This window comes from Tarenaya hassleriana, unplaced genomic scaffold (assembly GCF_000463585.1).
Source record: "Tarenaya hassleriana unplaced genomic scaffold, ASM46358v1 Cleome25, whole genome shotgun sequence".
Lineage (NCBI taxonomy): Eukaryota > Viridiplantae > Streptophyta > Magnoliopsida > Brassicales > Cleomaceae > Tarenaya > Tarenaya hassleriana.
In genome coordinates this window covers 2173354-2186764 of record NW_010965775.1, presented here as the reverse complement: position 1 = coordinate 2186764, position 13411 = coordinate 2173354, and the positions used below count along the sequence as shown (strand labels likewise).

Here is a 13411-nt window from a genome sequence, read left to right as displayed (position 1 = left end):
CGACCCCTTTTGTCTATCCCTAAAATATTGGATGTCCCTCCATAGTTTCGGGAACATCTCTCTCCCTCCTTTTTTTTTTTTTGGAAAATGCCATTTTAAAGTATGTGAATCCAGCTTTTCTATTACTGGTAATCTTTATTCCCTAACGTACGGTTGATTTTCGGATTTCCTGTTACAAGTTTCATGGGGAATCCAAGAACTACAGAATAGGATGATGGGTTTTGCGGCAACATCTGTGAATTCGCAACCATTAACATCGAAAATGAATGTTTGCTCTGTATTGGTTCTTCAAGTGAAGTTTCATGCGAGGAAACGATCTGATCAGAATGGTTATTGTGTGCATACGGGATTTAGCATAGGTTTCGTACATACTAGTCTATAGGGGCGTGGACGTTTCGGTATTCGCTTCGAAAATTGTTCGGTTTTATAAAAATATTTATCAATTGATTATTATTTTATATTCGGTTCGGTTTTTATTAAAAATTAGATTTTTTTAATAAATTTTGGGTTTTTGGAGTTTTTTAAAAATTCGGTTCGATTTTAAAAAAATACTATTTAAAAATTGGGATGATTCGGTTTGAGAATCGTACCGTATTTTTTGGTTCAGTGTGATTCCGTTATAAAGTACCGAAGGGAAACGACCACCACCCCTACTAGTCTATATATACCATATATATATTATATCATATATACGGGTTTTTTTGTATATCATTCGCTGTGATATAACATATACATATAGATTTAGTCCCAAAAAAAAACATTCTCGCAATTAAAAAACCGATTTTTCTGTATTTTCTTAAATTTATTTCCAATATAAAATTGACGGAACATTTTATATGTGGAGTGTCAAAACATACTATTAAAAAAATCAATGGGTGAATAATTAGTCTCGGCTTGTAAATACATTGAAAACAGACGTTCAAAGACAGATTATTAAAGTCAACGTAGACGACAGTTGGAGCGACTGAAACATGTTTAACGAGTCCACGTCAACTAAATATATATATATATATATATATATATTTCATATTTATCGAACCATTCCAACAAATCAACTTGAAAAAGGAGTCATGATTAATAAATCTTGCGATTATAACATTGACCATTGACCAAATAAAAACATTATGGACGTTGACCAATGTTGTATCGTGTTTTACTTGCGTCCAAATCATAGGACCAGATTTTCCTGTCAAACTATGACGAAACATGTTCTGTAAAACCCTAATGTGTTTTTTTTTTTACAGTTTAAGGAAGTACGCAACAACTTGGATCAATTTCAATGAATCATGTCATGGGATTTGATCATTTACGTTTCCTAAATAGTTATATATATATATATATATATATTATATTATATTATATTTGTATTTCGTCTGACCATTTTCTTTTTCTTTTTTTAAAAAAAGGGTTAGTTTTTGGGGGTTCGTGTAGCCTAACATAAACATAAAAAAAAAAACCTTTTTTCCATGCCTTTTACTACCATTGAAACTGTAAATGTATTTTATGTTTTTTGGGTACATTGTAAATTTCTTTTCAAACTATTCAAAATTTTTAAAACTTGACAATGAATATATCCTGCATACAATTCATTATATTATAAGAAGAATTTAAGTAATGAATATTCAAATATCTCTAATACTATAGGTCCGTCATGGAATCCGATGCGCTCGTACTTATTCCCAAGCAATAAAAAAAAATCAAGACAAAAAAAATTACCCAACAAGAAAGAACAAAAACATTATACAACTATATCATAGTAACATGCAGTGACTGCGTGTGTGTGTATATATATATATACATATAATGATTGAATATTTTTGCCATCACGCAAAACCTTAAAAGTACTCTCGTTGCCGTGTCCTTTGCTATCCGCAAAAACTACATCAAATAGTTCCCGCAGTTTTCACGTCAATCTTTTTTTTTTTCACTTCATCATTTTCATTTTAATACATCTCTCTCTCTCTCTCTCTCTCTCTCTCTCCTCTTCGTATGATACTATATTAGTACGAGTGCCCATTTCTCTTTCACCAAACCTCTGAAACTCTCTCTCTCTCTCTCTCTCTCTCTCTCTACAAGAAAATGTCATCAGTCAACCATTACTCGAGAGACGTCAACCATTCTACAACTCTCTGGTGGCAACACCAACGCCAAAACGACGCCATTCCTCCGCCGCCGGAAACCGCCGCCTCGACATGGTGGAGGAATCAACCCCAAAACGACGTAGTACCGTCATCTCAAAACGACCCCAGTACTTGCACCAGCGATCATCATCAATTAGAGTCGCTCTTCGAGAAGTCTCTCACGCCAAGCGACGTCGGAAAACTCAACCGCCTCGTCATCCCCAAACAACACGCCGAGAAGTATTTTCCCCTCAATGGGTCCTCCTCCGCCGTCTCCGGCGGGGGATGCGACGGAGACACGGCGGCGGAGAAGGGGATGTTGCTGAGCTTCGAGGACGAGTCCGGCAAGTGTTGGAGGTTCAGGTACTCGTATTGGAACAGTAGTCAAAGCTATGTGTTGACCAAAGGATGGAGCAGGTACGTTAAAGAGAAGCAGCTCGACGCCGGCGACGTCGTCTTCTTCCAACGCCACCGCTCGGCGGGCGGCGACGCGACGGCGGTTTCGTTAGTACGACGCGCGGTCCTGCCACGTCAACGACGATGCCTTATCGTCAACTTCCTCATCAAGTCCACGCGTCTAGTTACGATCCTCACTCTGGTAATCATTTTTTAATTGTTTGATAAAAAAAATAGTTATTTTTGTTTTTTGCAATATTTTCTCCGTAACGTTTATAAAATTCGGACATAAAATTTTATTTGGATGTAAACTATCGTCGTGAGTAAAAGAGCCATGCAAATAAAAAAAAAAGGACAGATGACATTATTATTTTTTATTTTTACAACATATCCAGCGATTACGTGTGCCTGTGTCTGGATAACAGCGACCTAATATAAAATTCTACCGAATTGAAGCAATGTGCATAGAAAGATGATAGACACGCGCATGGGAGCGCGTGAAGAGTACAGCCCAATCCCGTTGGATAAACATGCTTTTGTTTGGTTGTGCTTTTTTTTTTTTTTATATTTTTTGTTTAGAGAGCTGCACGTGTTGTGCGGTGATTATAATGATTATTTACAGGAACCGCCGCAATGGCGGAGGCTCAGTCGCCGGCGATGGGACCGAGCTCGAGGACGGTCAGGTTGTTCGGAGTTAACTTGGAGTGTCAGCTCGACCGCGATGATGACGTGGCGACGACCACCGTGGTCGAGCCGCCGTGCCGTGACGGCTATGGCTATGGCTATGGCTACGGCGACGGTGACGTGTCGGCCCAATTGTACTATTACCCTCACTCCATGGTAATTCTTCTTTTCTCTACAAATTATATATAAATAATAGGGAATTATACGTTGGAAAACATTCACCCTTAAAAAGATTACTACCACGCAGTTTATAAATCTTTTTTTTTGGGGATAAAAATGTGAAAGTGTAACGAATTATAGTTTTAATATATGATATCGTACTAATGGATTTTCCTAGGCCGTGATGCAATCTTATCATAGAAACTATATATTTAAGATTTATTAGTCCATGCTTCTATCTTGGGGTCCAATGAGAATATAGACGTATTAAATAGAAGTTAGATTATTATTATTATTTTGTTTAAGCTGAAATTAAATAATAATTCGTTGTAAGAGTTAAACAAGGGTAGGGGCGCCTGTTTCACAAAGTGAGACAGGTGAGGTGAGAGCTCACATTAAAATAAAACAAAAATACATATATGTGAATTGATTAGAAAGGATTTTAAATATTATATAGTTTGATTATAATAAGGGGAGCAAGAAGACTATGCTTGCTGTGGCACATGGCCAATTTGTTAGAATCTTTCATCTTTAATTATCATTTAGTCTCGTTTTTAATTCATTTTAATTATCTGTCTGATCTCTGTTAACATCACTGTCGTTTCCATTACTATTTCGTCATCGTCAACGTCATCATTCCGATCATTGTTTACATCTATATTACATATATATATATATAGGACACACACGACGTCGATTTTTCTGTATCACGGATATAGTACATATAATTGCGTATATCAAAGAACTTAATTGGTTGTATTTTTTTTTAAATTTAAAATTTGATTTTTGGGTTGAAACAGAATATATCTTTCTCCGAAGATACGATGAAGCAGACGAGAGATCGACGAGGATGAGATTCGAAGACGTGACAACTTCGGATTTGACTTCATATGGACCCAGATTTGGTGATGATCTTCAGAGCTAGATATATACATTTACATATATATATATAAAAGAAAGAAAAAAATGTACGCAGATCAGTAATATCGTACTATATCCACTAATTGGGAAAAAAATAAATATAAAAAAAAAAGAGGGGGCAAAGTTTTCAAAGGCGCAGAACTCTTGGAGTGTCCGATGGGGACATTCTCGGAGGTCAAGAGGAGAACGAGAACGGATCTCGAGAAAATCCACATGTCTGAAGCAGATGATGAAGATGGTGGTGGATTCTCTATATATACAAGTGTATATGTGTGTACACACACATGCATGCATGCATGCATGAATGCGCACACCAAGATGTATGTATCACCATGAATGTATCAATGGTACTCTGTTTTCTTAATTTAATCTTCCTCTGGGTTTTATTTTAATGTTTTTGTAATTGGCAGAACGTGAATGGAACTGTTGAGATTCTGGGAGGAGATTATGAGAACAAAAAGTGGGGGCCCCCTAACATATGATTACAATATGGGATGGTGGAGTGACTATTACATACACAAATACACACACATACATATATATATATATATATGTGTATATATAGATGTATACATAGCTTTAAGCTTTCAATCTAAGTTGCTGTCTTTTTTTTTAGTTCTTTTTGTTAACAAACCCACTTTCTTCAGTCTCAAAGTTCAATTGTCTCAGGGGTCCATTTCATCCTTTTTTTTTTCCCATCATTGTCTTTGAATTGCTGAAGGGATCTTGTAAGCTCTTCTCTGCATTGTTCTATTGAAAAAACTAGTTGTCCTAATGGCAAGTGGGGCTCTATTTCCAGAATCATTTCTAACACAGAGGCCAGACATGAATCCTCTCAGTTCTATTGCAAAACCCATGTCACACTTTGCTCTGCTTCTGCCCAAAACCGAGCATCCTCGGGATCGGATTGAGGAGATGAACTCGGTTTCACCGGAAATCAACCTTCACCTGCTGGCCATAAAACAAAAATAGATAGAGAAAATGGTTAAAGTGTGTTCGTAAAGACCAATCAAGTCATGTATCCTTTACCAATGGGCGCCTACAACTTTGACAAAAAGGAAGAGACTTTAGGCACACTGAGATGAGCCTTTTGCCATGTACAAAGGTCAGATGAACAGTGAAGCATCTGTTTCCAAAATCATTTGGGATGCGGATTCCCTTCAAATGCTCTTCAAGGCCTTCACCCACAGATGAAAAGAGTGTATTATCCAGAGAAGAAATCAATCATTAGAAGGGTTCAAAAGATGAGAGTATCCCCACCATGTGCAAATCCAAAAAGGAGAGTTGGAACACCCTCAATGATGATTATTTTTATAAAAAAAAAAAAACCGAGTGATCTATCACACAAAATGGACCCTCACTCATCAGGCCTGAATCCTAGAACACTTTGTTTTTCATCATCATCTGTATGTATCTCATCAAATCACTTCAGAATGTGTTGTATCACAACTCATGATTTATCTAAAAGAGACTCTAGAAAGTCACCAAAGAGCCTCTAGGCAGAACAGTAATCTGGAATCTTCCCAGGTCAGAGGACCCGAGATTGCAATCAGAAAGCAGAGACAGTCTATGTGGTGGAAAGCAGAATGTTCTAATGATATTAGTTAGATCTTGCAAGGAATCTGTAGTCGGGTTCTTAAGGAAATGGCATGGCCTATAGCCAAACTGGCTCGAGAACCGACTCCAAGAGGATTAGAGAAAAGCAAAGAGCAATTTGCCTAATAGTGGATTCTTGACACAAGAACCCTTCCTTTTCAAGTGGATTCTTGACACAAGAAATTTGTTGGACCTAATAGCATATGGTTCCTAAGCAGTAAAACACAATCTTGATTAGACAAAAACCTCGCATCAAATAGATGGAAACAAACAAATACAACACTAAAGATGCCTATCCACCAGTTCACCACCTAAAAGGGTTTTCGGGTTATGCTGCACATGCTCTGACTTTGAGTGCAGTGAGTGAGTGCTAATCTAAGGCAGAAGCATTTTGTTGACATGACAGCAGAAATATAAACACAGATATGCAAAACATGCGCAAGTTACCTTTTGTTTGGTGATCATACTTGCAGCAGGTGATCCTCAGGGCCCCATGAAGATTCATTCAGGCAAGAGAAGAGAATTACTGCTTTTCTGCCCAAATCCAGTGTCTCAGTGGCCTCTGCAAGTGGGAGAAGGGCCCCAAGAAAGGAGCCATTATCACTAGTTCCAAGAAGCTTTTGGCTAGTTAAGATGCCCAAAAGCCTCCTTGCATTTCGGGGTTTCGTCCTGCCGTGGAGTTTTTCAATCATACAAGACTAAAGTACAATACTGAATGTATCTATATTACTCCATGAGAGGCTTTCTTCAACCACTCGAAAAACTTCTGTTCCCTGAGAATCTATCTGATGTTTTCGCCTTTTTGCAGTTTCTAGGGGGCAAGACATCTTTCTCTTTTCCAGTTTCGAAGGCATCTGTCATAGGAAAAGATGGTTGAATTGGCATGGAACTCAAACCCATTAACAATTACCTTAGCTTAGCTTTAGGTCTCAGGGGTAGGAAAGTTTTGGAGCCAGATGAAATATTAGCATGGAAATGTAAACACGTTTATGGAAACAACAAATAAGGGTATACTGTATACATATGCTACTAGTGGTAGAAATCTTACAAACCATTCCGCAACTTCCACCAATGGGCGGTGCCCTCGACAAAACTAGGAGAACAACCTGTTATGAGCAGGCTTCTGCCCTGCAGAATTGCTGAAAAGACATAATCCGAAGAAGCTGTGGATTAAAATCCTGCGTCAGATAAGATCGGTGTTCTGTTCAATAAAATTCACATGAAGCAACGTGTTGATGAATAATGGGTGGTGTTCTCAATCAATCTTGATTCTTGGCCAAGAATCCAAGATAGGTTTGTTTAAGGCCTTAACAGGAGATGCTTGACAAATAGGCCACCTCAATGTAAAAGGTTGCATCATCGACTGATTTCTTGAATAATTCATACAACCAAGTATCCACGACCTAACCAAAGGCCAAGTAGCTTTCTTTGAGTTATCAGCCTCGCCTGCTGCGATTTTTTAAGTCTTCCTTCTTCTGCAATCTGCATAACTTGTTCGACATCCTCTTGGGACCTTGTATAAAGCTTTTAAGGGTATCCCTATATGCAGAAGCTCATGCCATGGCACCTTTGCAGCTTCCTTTGTGGACGAAAAATGGAAAGAACAAAACCAAAAGATAATTATTGAAAGAATGCAAGATAGACTACACAGGAAGTGAGCACTATATTGAATGGAAGAGAAGATTTAAGAAGATAATAAGAATTAGGGAAAGAACTTCTCAAATGTCAACAACCCCAAGTCTTTAGATCATAAATCACACCAAAGGTCAAATATCCAGTGCCCATACGACAGCAAAAACTTGTAATTTGCATAAAAAACTGTGGCAATGAGATGTGCCCAACCCAGTACAGTATAAAATAATTACATCATTAATAACTTACAAGCTTCCAATCAATCAGTAAAGCATATTTTTCTATAGCAGTATAGACAAAATAACTTAACAGGTCTTACTGAGATCTTCCAAGACAGAGGGCTCATTCTCTTTAACTTCTTTTATAGCTTCAAGTTCCTCATGCTTCTTATAATCATTTGGTAGAAGATAAGGACCTATATCTCAGACCCAGTTTGCAGCACAAAGCCTATAAGTTTCCTTTGTGACCTAATTATCACATCATGAAACCAAAAACTATCACTCAGTGATTAGAATTAGACGGTTCCATTCGAAGGATAAGCCCCTCACATCTCTGAAAATATGAGAAAAGTCATCCTCCAATCACATATATTTCTACCATCCCTAAAACCAACACCAATGAGACATAATCAGGCTTCTGATTGCAAGAATGCGGAGCCCTGAAGCTTTCTCCCCTTTTGGAATTCTTTAAGAATGAAGATAAGAAAAAAAAGGGCATCCCCAGATTTCACGCTTCCTCAAAATCATAAAAGACAAACAAATTCTGAGCTCTATTCGCAATGGAAGAGTCTATGATTTGTTCCGTCCATTCACCGCTCTATGCTTCGGCAGGAAGAAAAAGGAGCAATCTTTGTCATTCATTCGAAGCCTAAAAGCCGCAACAACCAGATGATCCAGAGGCTGATTGTGCCAATTTTCCACAATGCGCATAATCCAAATACAAGTTTCTCCATAATATAACATCGCATAAAATCTTGACGGCACTTGAACCTAATCGAAGGATTAATATACAACGTCAAAGAACCCATGATCTCTTCACTAACACTGATGAGAGCAATTTCCGACAAAGGGCAAGGGTCCAAACAAGTCAGATTCTCAAGAAAGAGATACTATAACGCTAGCAATCAGAATCATCACAAAAATCTCGCAGACAAAGAACCCAAAATGCACGAGAAGACGAACCGGGGAAAACCCAAGGAAAATCTCAATTCGGAAGAGAATATTTTCAATACCCAGAAGGCGAAACAAGAGCAAACGAGGAGCAATCATGACGAAGAAGTTCGGGAATCTCACGAGAAATCGGTCGTTCCAAGTCAAGTTCCGACGCTTCTTGATGCGAGAAGGATCGGCGAGAGAAGGAAGAGAAAGCAATTTCCTTGGGATCGCAGCGAACATAATCGTACACTTTCCGACAGACACAACCTTCAGCTTCAGCTTCAAATTCGCGGAGGAGAAGAGGGACCGTTACAGTTTTCCGGCCAAACAGTTTCCGTACAGAGAAGAGGACCGTACGTTTAGGCGGCCCAGAACTTTCATTTGGGTTTGGGCTTAAGAAGTGCAAAGCGTGAAACCGTACATGTATCTTCTTGATTCTTCCAAGGCCTTGTCCACGACGGCTTAGTCTAATAATTAATTAATATTTAATTCGATATTTGGTATAATCGAATCCTGATTTATATACGCTTAAACATATTCATCTTATTAAAATTTTATTCAACAAATTTTTTCGCGGCTATATTTTGCTTTTGAGTCGAGAATGGCTATATATATATATATATAATGTTGAGAAGGCAAAAAATCCAAATTACACAGAAGCTTCCATAAATTATACGTTACCATAAAAAAAAAGGGGTGAAAGAGAGAGGAAAAGGGTATATTTACATCTTACGTCTCTCGCTTACGAAAGACTAGAAGACTTGTTCAAAGAGAGAGAACTCGTATCATTCATTATTCTATTCTAATAATAATAATAATAATAATAATAACAAGAGAATTAAGGCATAAAATCCAATTACATAGAAGCTTCCGTAAATATTTTATCACTTACCATATAAAAAAAAGGGCGAAAAAAAAACCAAGAAAAGGGTATGTTTACATTTTACGTCTCTTGCTTGCAAAAAGACTTGTTCAAACAGAGAGGAAGAACTCATACAATAGAATGGATCATCATCATCATCATCATCGACACATAACGTCTTTGAAGCACTTCTTCTTCTCCCTTCCTTCGTCATGTCCCTTCGTCTTCATTAAGATCAGGAAATATCTCTGCGTCTTCGTATCTCTCCTCGGCCTCATCATATTATCCGGCGTCGTCGCCTCTTTGGAGCCTCGCACTTTGCTCCTCCGTCTTGGGTTCTTGTCCGAAACCCTAAACCAACGACCATACTGTGATTACTCGTACGGAAGATGGGTTCGTGTCGATGGAAACTCGAGGGTTCGATTGTACGGAGAGGATTGCAGGTTTCTCGACCCGGGTTTTCGTTGTCGCAGTAACGGAAGGAAGGATTCTGGGTATCTTCAATGGCGATGGCAACCGTACGGCTGCGACCTTCCCCGGTGCGTACGTATCTGTTGTGTATATTTACGTATGAAACTATATATGTATATTGATCCTTGTCCGTGTCTCGAACCACTTCTTAACGTCGTTCCTCATTTTTTTTTGTCTCGTATGAATCGGTTTGCATGTTTCAGATGCATAAATTACGTTGAGTTCGTGTTCTGATAAACGATCTCGACCCTTTTCCAATCTCGACAACACCTTAACTCTAGTCTTTGGCCAGGAATCTGAATCTACTACAAGCTTAGGTTCTAGGGTTTTGTCTGTACTTCATTATTCTGCATGAGACTTGAGGGAATATCTATATCTATATATATATGTATATATATGTGTACATAATCTTAAAGATTTGGGTGTGATGGTATGATGTGATTTAGATTCAATGCGAGTGATCTTCTGGAGAGGAGTAGGAATGGGAGGATAGTTTTTGCCGGAGATTCTATCGGGAGGAACCAGTGGGAATCTCTATTGTGTATGATCTCTGAAGCAGTGCGGAACAGATCTTCCATATACGAAGTGAATGGGAATCCCATAAGCAAACACAAAGGATTTCTCTCTATGAGATTTCCCGACCACAACCTCACCGTCGAATACTATAGAGCCCCGTTTCTGGTGGTCATTGGCCGCCCACCCGAGAACTCGTCCGAAGAAATCAAGATGACGGTCAGAGTGGACGAGTTCAACTGGCAGTCCAGAAGATGGGTCGGATCTGATGTCTTGGTCTTTAACACAGGGCACTGGTGGAACAAAGACAAAACCATCAACTCGTACGAGGGATTTTTTTCTTGTTTCTTTTAGATTCAAGTAGCTCGAGAACATTACCGTCTTATTTTTTGAGTTTCCCTTGCTGGGTTTTGTTTTGTTTTTGCAGAGGATGTTATTTTCAGGAGGGAGGGAAACTGAACAAGACAATGGGAGTAATGGAGGCTTTTGGGAGGTCTTTGGGGACGTGGAAGTCATGGGTCACAGAGAAACTAGATCCTGAGAGGAGTCATGTCTTCTTCAGAAGCTTCTCTCCAGTTCACTACAGGTCTTTGTTTCAGACAACATCAAAGAAGTTTTTCTTTTCCAGATCTTGGACCAGGGTTTGAGCTTGTTGGTGGTGTTTTGTAGGAATGGGACATGGAACTTGGGCGGCCTATGTGATGCAGAGACAGAGCCAGAGACTGACAAGAGGAGAATGGAACCCGACCCAATTCATAACAGATATATAGCTCAAGTAATCGAAGAAATGGGATATGGACACAGCAGTAAGGTTAAGTTTATGAATATCACATATCTAACCGAGTTTAGAAAAGATGCTCATCCTTCGCGTTATCGAGAGCCGGGCACTCCTGCTGATGCTCCTCAAGACTGCAGCCATTGGTGCCTACCTGGTGTACCTGACACATGGAATGAGATTCTCTATGCTCAGCTTTTGTCAATGGGTTATAGAACAAAGCAATAACTGTACTCACTCGGTGTATGTTTTCTTTTTTTATTCTTCTTCTGGTTATGCTTTTTCCTCGTTGCCTTCTTCAGACTCCGTTTCATCGGTTTGCATTTCCTTGACTTTCTCGAGCTGTCTCAACAGGTTCAACCTTTCGGGTCCATATGTGGAAGGGATCTGAACAAACAGATGATATTGAATCAGCTTAGTTGGACATAAGGTTCTGATTTCTGATGAATCTAGCACAGAAGAACCAATCTGGTGGAGAAGGCTGTGTACCAGAGCAGGGACATATCTCTGAATAGCAGCCAGCATTGCCGCATGGCCAACAGCTGTCACCTGTTTAGACATAGTTTAGCCATTAGGTTAAAATTTGGAGACCGAAGCATATCCTCTTATCAGAATCGTACGGAATGGTGATTGGGTTATATTAGCTTGTATCAAGAAAGACATCAATAGATCTAAGCTTGGAGCTTCTGACAGAATGTACTTCAATCTTTCTATGACATGATAAGTAAAACTATGTAATGAACAAGATCTGATCTCTGAGGAAGAACAACAGCAGCAGTTGGAAACAAGATAGTTGTTAAGTTGATGTACGGAACAAATTTTGTTATGCAGGTCTCTTACCGGGAGAAGCATTAGGAAACCAATTGGAACTACTGATGCCAAGTCAGTCATGGTTCTGCGAAGAGCTTTCTTTTCTTTTTCAGTTAATTCATCCCCTATCAGGGACCTCCGTAGCAGTTCCATGGCAGCAGCCGAATCAATAGCAAGAAGCTGAGTTCCTTGCCAAACGTCCTGCCAAAATTAGCAAGCCCACAAAACATCCATGTAAAACCCATATTAGGTCATGAAAACACCGAACCAAACTATTAAATTAGACAAAATGGTTTAAGGAACAATGGCCATATAAGAAAAGATGATTTTGGTGACCAGACATAACAAGTGATGATCCTAAGAGTTGGGAAGACAATCCATACCGTAGTTGTCTCTCTTAGCTTGTGAATAGTTCTCTCAACAACGCCTTCTCTCTTTGGAGTCTGAGCCAACTGTACATCTCCAGTATTAGCTCTCGATTCAGGAACATTCTCAGAGATTCTTTCCTACAGAAAACAGGTGAATGTGCCTGTTAGGGAACAAAGGCAAGAGACGCTTATCAGTGGAGTCACCCTCTACTGGTTCAAGAAGTTTATCCATGGATCAGAGCTTAAAAACATTGCATGGCCTTTCCATGAACTTGATCGCAATGTGACTAATATGCCAAAAGTGGTGCAAAAGAGACATCAAGCTGAGATAACACGAACCGTTAAAGGTGTCGGGCCATTTGATTCGGATATCAAAACATGATGGAAATCGAACCAAGAGTATTTATTTGCATTGGGAATGGCACTCTGAAACTGCTATAACAGGTGCAGAAACAATTTCAAGATCTTGCAGCAGCTGGTGTTAGACTTACCTCTTCATTTTCTGATTGATCAGTACTTCTTTGGACCCGCTTTTCAAGTTCTATCAATTCATTCCTTAGAAGTTCAAATCTGTAAATATCATTAGGTTCAGAGTCCATTTTGTCTATGCTTGCACTGGATTTCTCAATATATTCATTTCCCTGCATACAGTGAAAGAATTCCAGAATCACTCCTATGTGAAGCTAATTAATAAGTAATTGACTGATGAAATGCAGTACCAGGCAAAAAGAGCATCGTCCAAAGGACTACAGTCTACTGGACAATATTCTTAAGAACAAGATATCAAAGTCGTTCAGCAGAATGCTTTGGATAAAATGAAAAGATGGAACGTACCAATAACTCAGGCACGTCTTTCTTCTTCGAAGGGAATGCAAAGAAGCCCCAGAGCCCTTGATTATTACGAGTTCTGGAACAAAATAATCATATATGGCATAATCGGCGGGGAAGAG

General features: G+C 39.0%; 4 protein-coding genes and 1 long non-coding RNA gene across 13 annotated transcripts in view; 3 read left to right on the top strand and 2 right to left on the bottom strand.

Annotated features, from left to right (window-relative positions):
• Window positions 1-1932: 1932 nt before the first annotated feature.
• Window positions 1933-2625, top strand: LOC104816694 (B3 domain-containing protein At5g06250-like; the record flags this gene model as incomplete). Its single annotated transcript, XM_010545623.1, has 1 exon — window positions 1933-2625. A coding segment is annotated over exon 1 (546 nt), but the record flags the coding sequence as incomplete, so codon positions are not given.
• LOC104816605 (B3 domain-containing protein At3g11580-like) lies at window positions 2601-4672 on the top strand. Its single transcript, XM_010545512.1, has 3 exons — window positions 2601-2718; window positions 3139-3356; window positions 4160-4672. The coding sequence occupies exons 1-3, from the start codon at window positions 2661-2663 to the stop codon at window positions 4211-4213; spliced, it is 330 nt and encodes a 109-aa protein (XP_010543814.1). The 5' UTR covers window positions 2601-2660; the 3' UTR covers window positions 4214-4672.
• A 329-nt stretch (window positions 4673-5001) lies between these two features.
• On the bottom strand, window positions 5002-9049 carry LOC104816604. 8 transcript variants are annotated; one of them, XR_772311.1, is made up of 3 exons: window positions 8740-9049; window positions 7819-7975; window positions 5002-7455 (listed from the first exon to the last, which is right to left on the bottom strand). It is a non-coding gene; the product is annotated as an uncharacterized LOC104816604 (long non-coding RNA). The 8 variants fall into 8 exon arrangements; XR_772309.1 differs by having other exon boundaries at window positions 7828-7975; XR_772312.1 differs by having other exon boundaries at window positions 7828-7975; window positions 8801-9049.
• Window positions 9050-9563: 514 nt separating this feature from the next.
• Window positions 9564-11511, top strand: LOC104816693 (protein trichome birefringence-like 9). The gene is made up of 4 exons (XM_010545622.1): window positions 9564-10063; window positions 10442-10831; window positions 10936-11094; window positions 11178-11511. Exons 1-4 carry the CDS (start codon window positions 9666-9668, stop codon window positions 11509-11511), a joined length of 1281 nt encoding a protein of 426 aa, XP_010543924.1. The 5' UTR covers window positions 9564-9665.
• Window positions 11290-13411, bottom strand: part of LOC104816603 — a 7529-nt gene continuing 5407 nt past the window's right edge. Inside the window, exons 13-19 of one of the 2 annotated variants that reach the window (XM_010545509.1) lie at window positions 13296-13368; window positions 12953-13102; window positions 12477-12599; window positions 12124-12294; window positions 11773-11832; window positions 11522-11670; window positions 11290-11446 (exon numbers count right to left, since the gene is read on the bottom strand). In XM_010545509.1, coding sequence (XP_010543811.1) covers window positions 11557-11670; window positions 11773-11832; window positions 12124-12294; window positions 12477-12599; window positions 12953-13102; window positions 13296-13368 — 691 coding nt within the window. In that variant the 3' untranslated portion in view covers window positions 11290-11446; window positions 11522-11556. Of the gene's footprint in view, window positions 11447-11521; window positions 11671-11772; window positions 11833-12123; window positions 12295-12476; window positions 12600-12952; window positions 13103-13295 lie in introns of those variants that run through there. The other variant, XM_010545510.2, reaches the window with a different exon arrangement.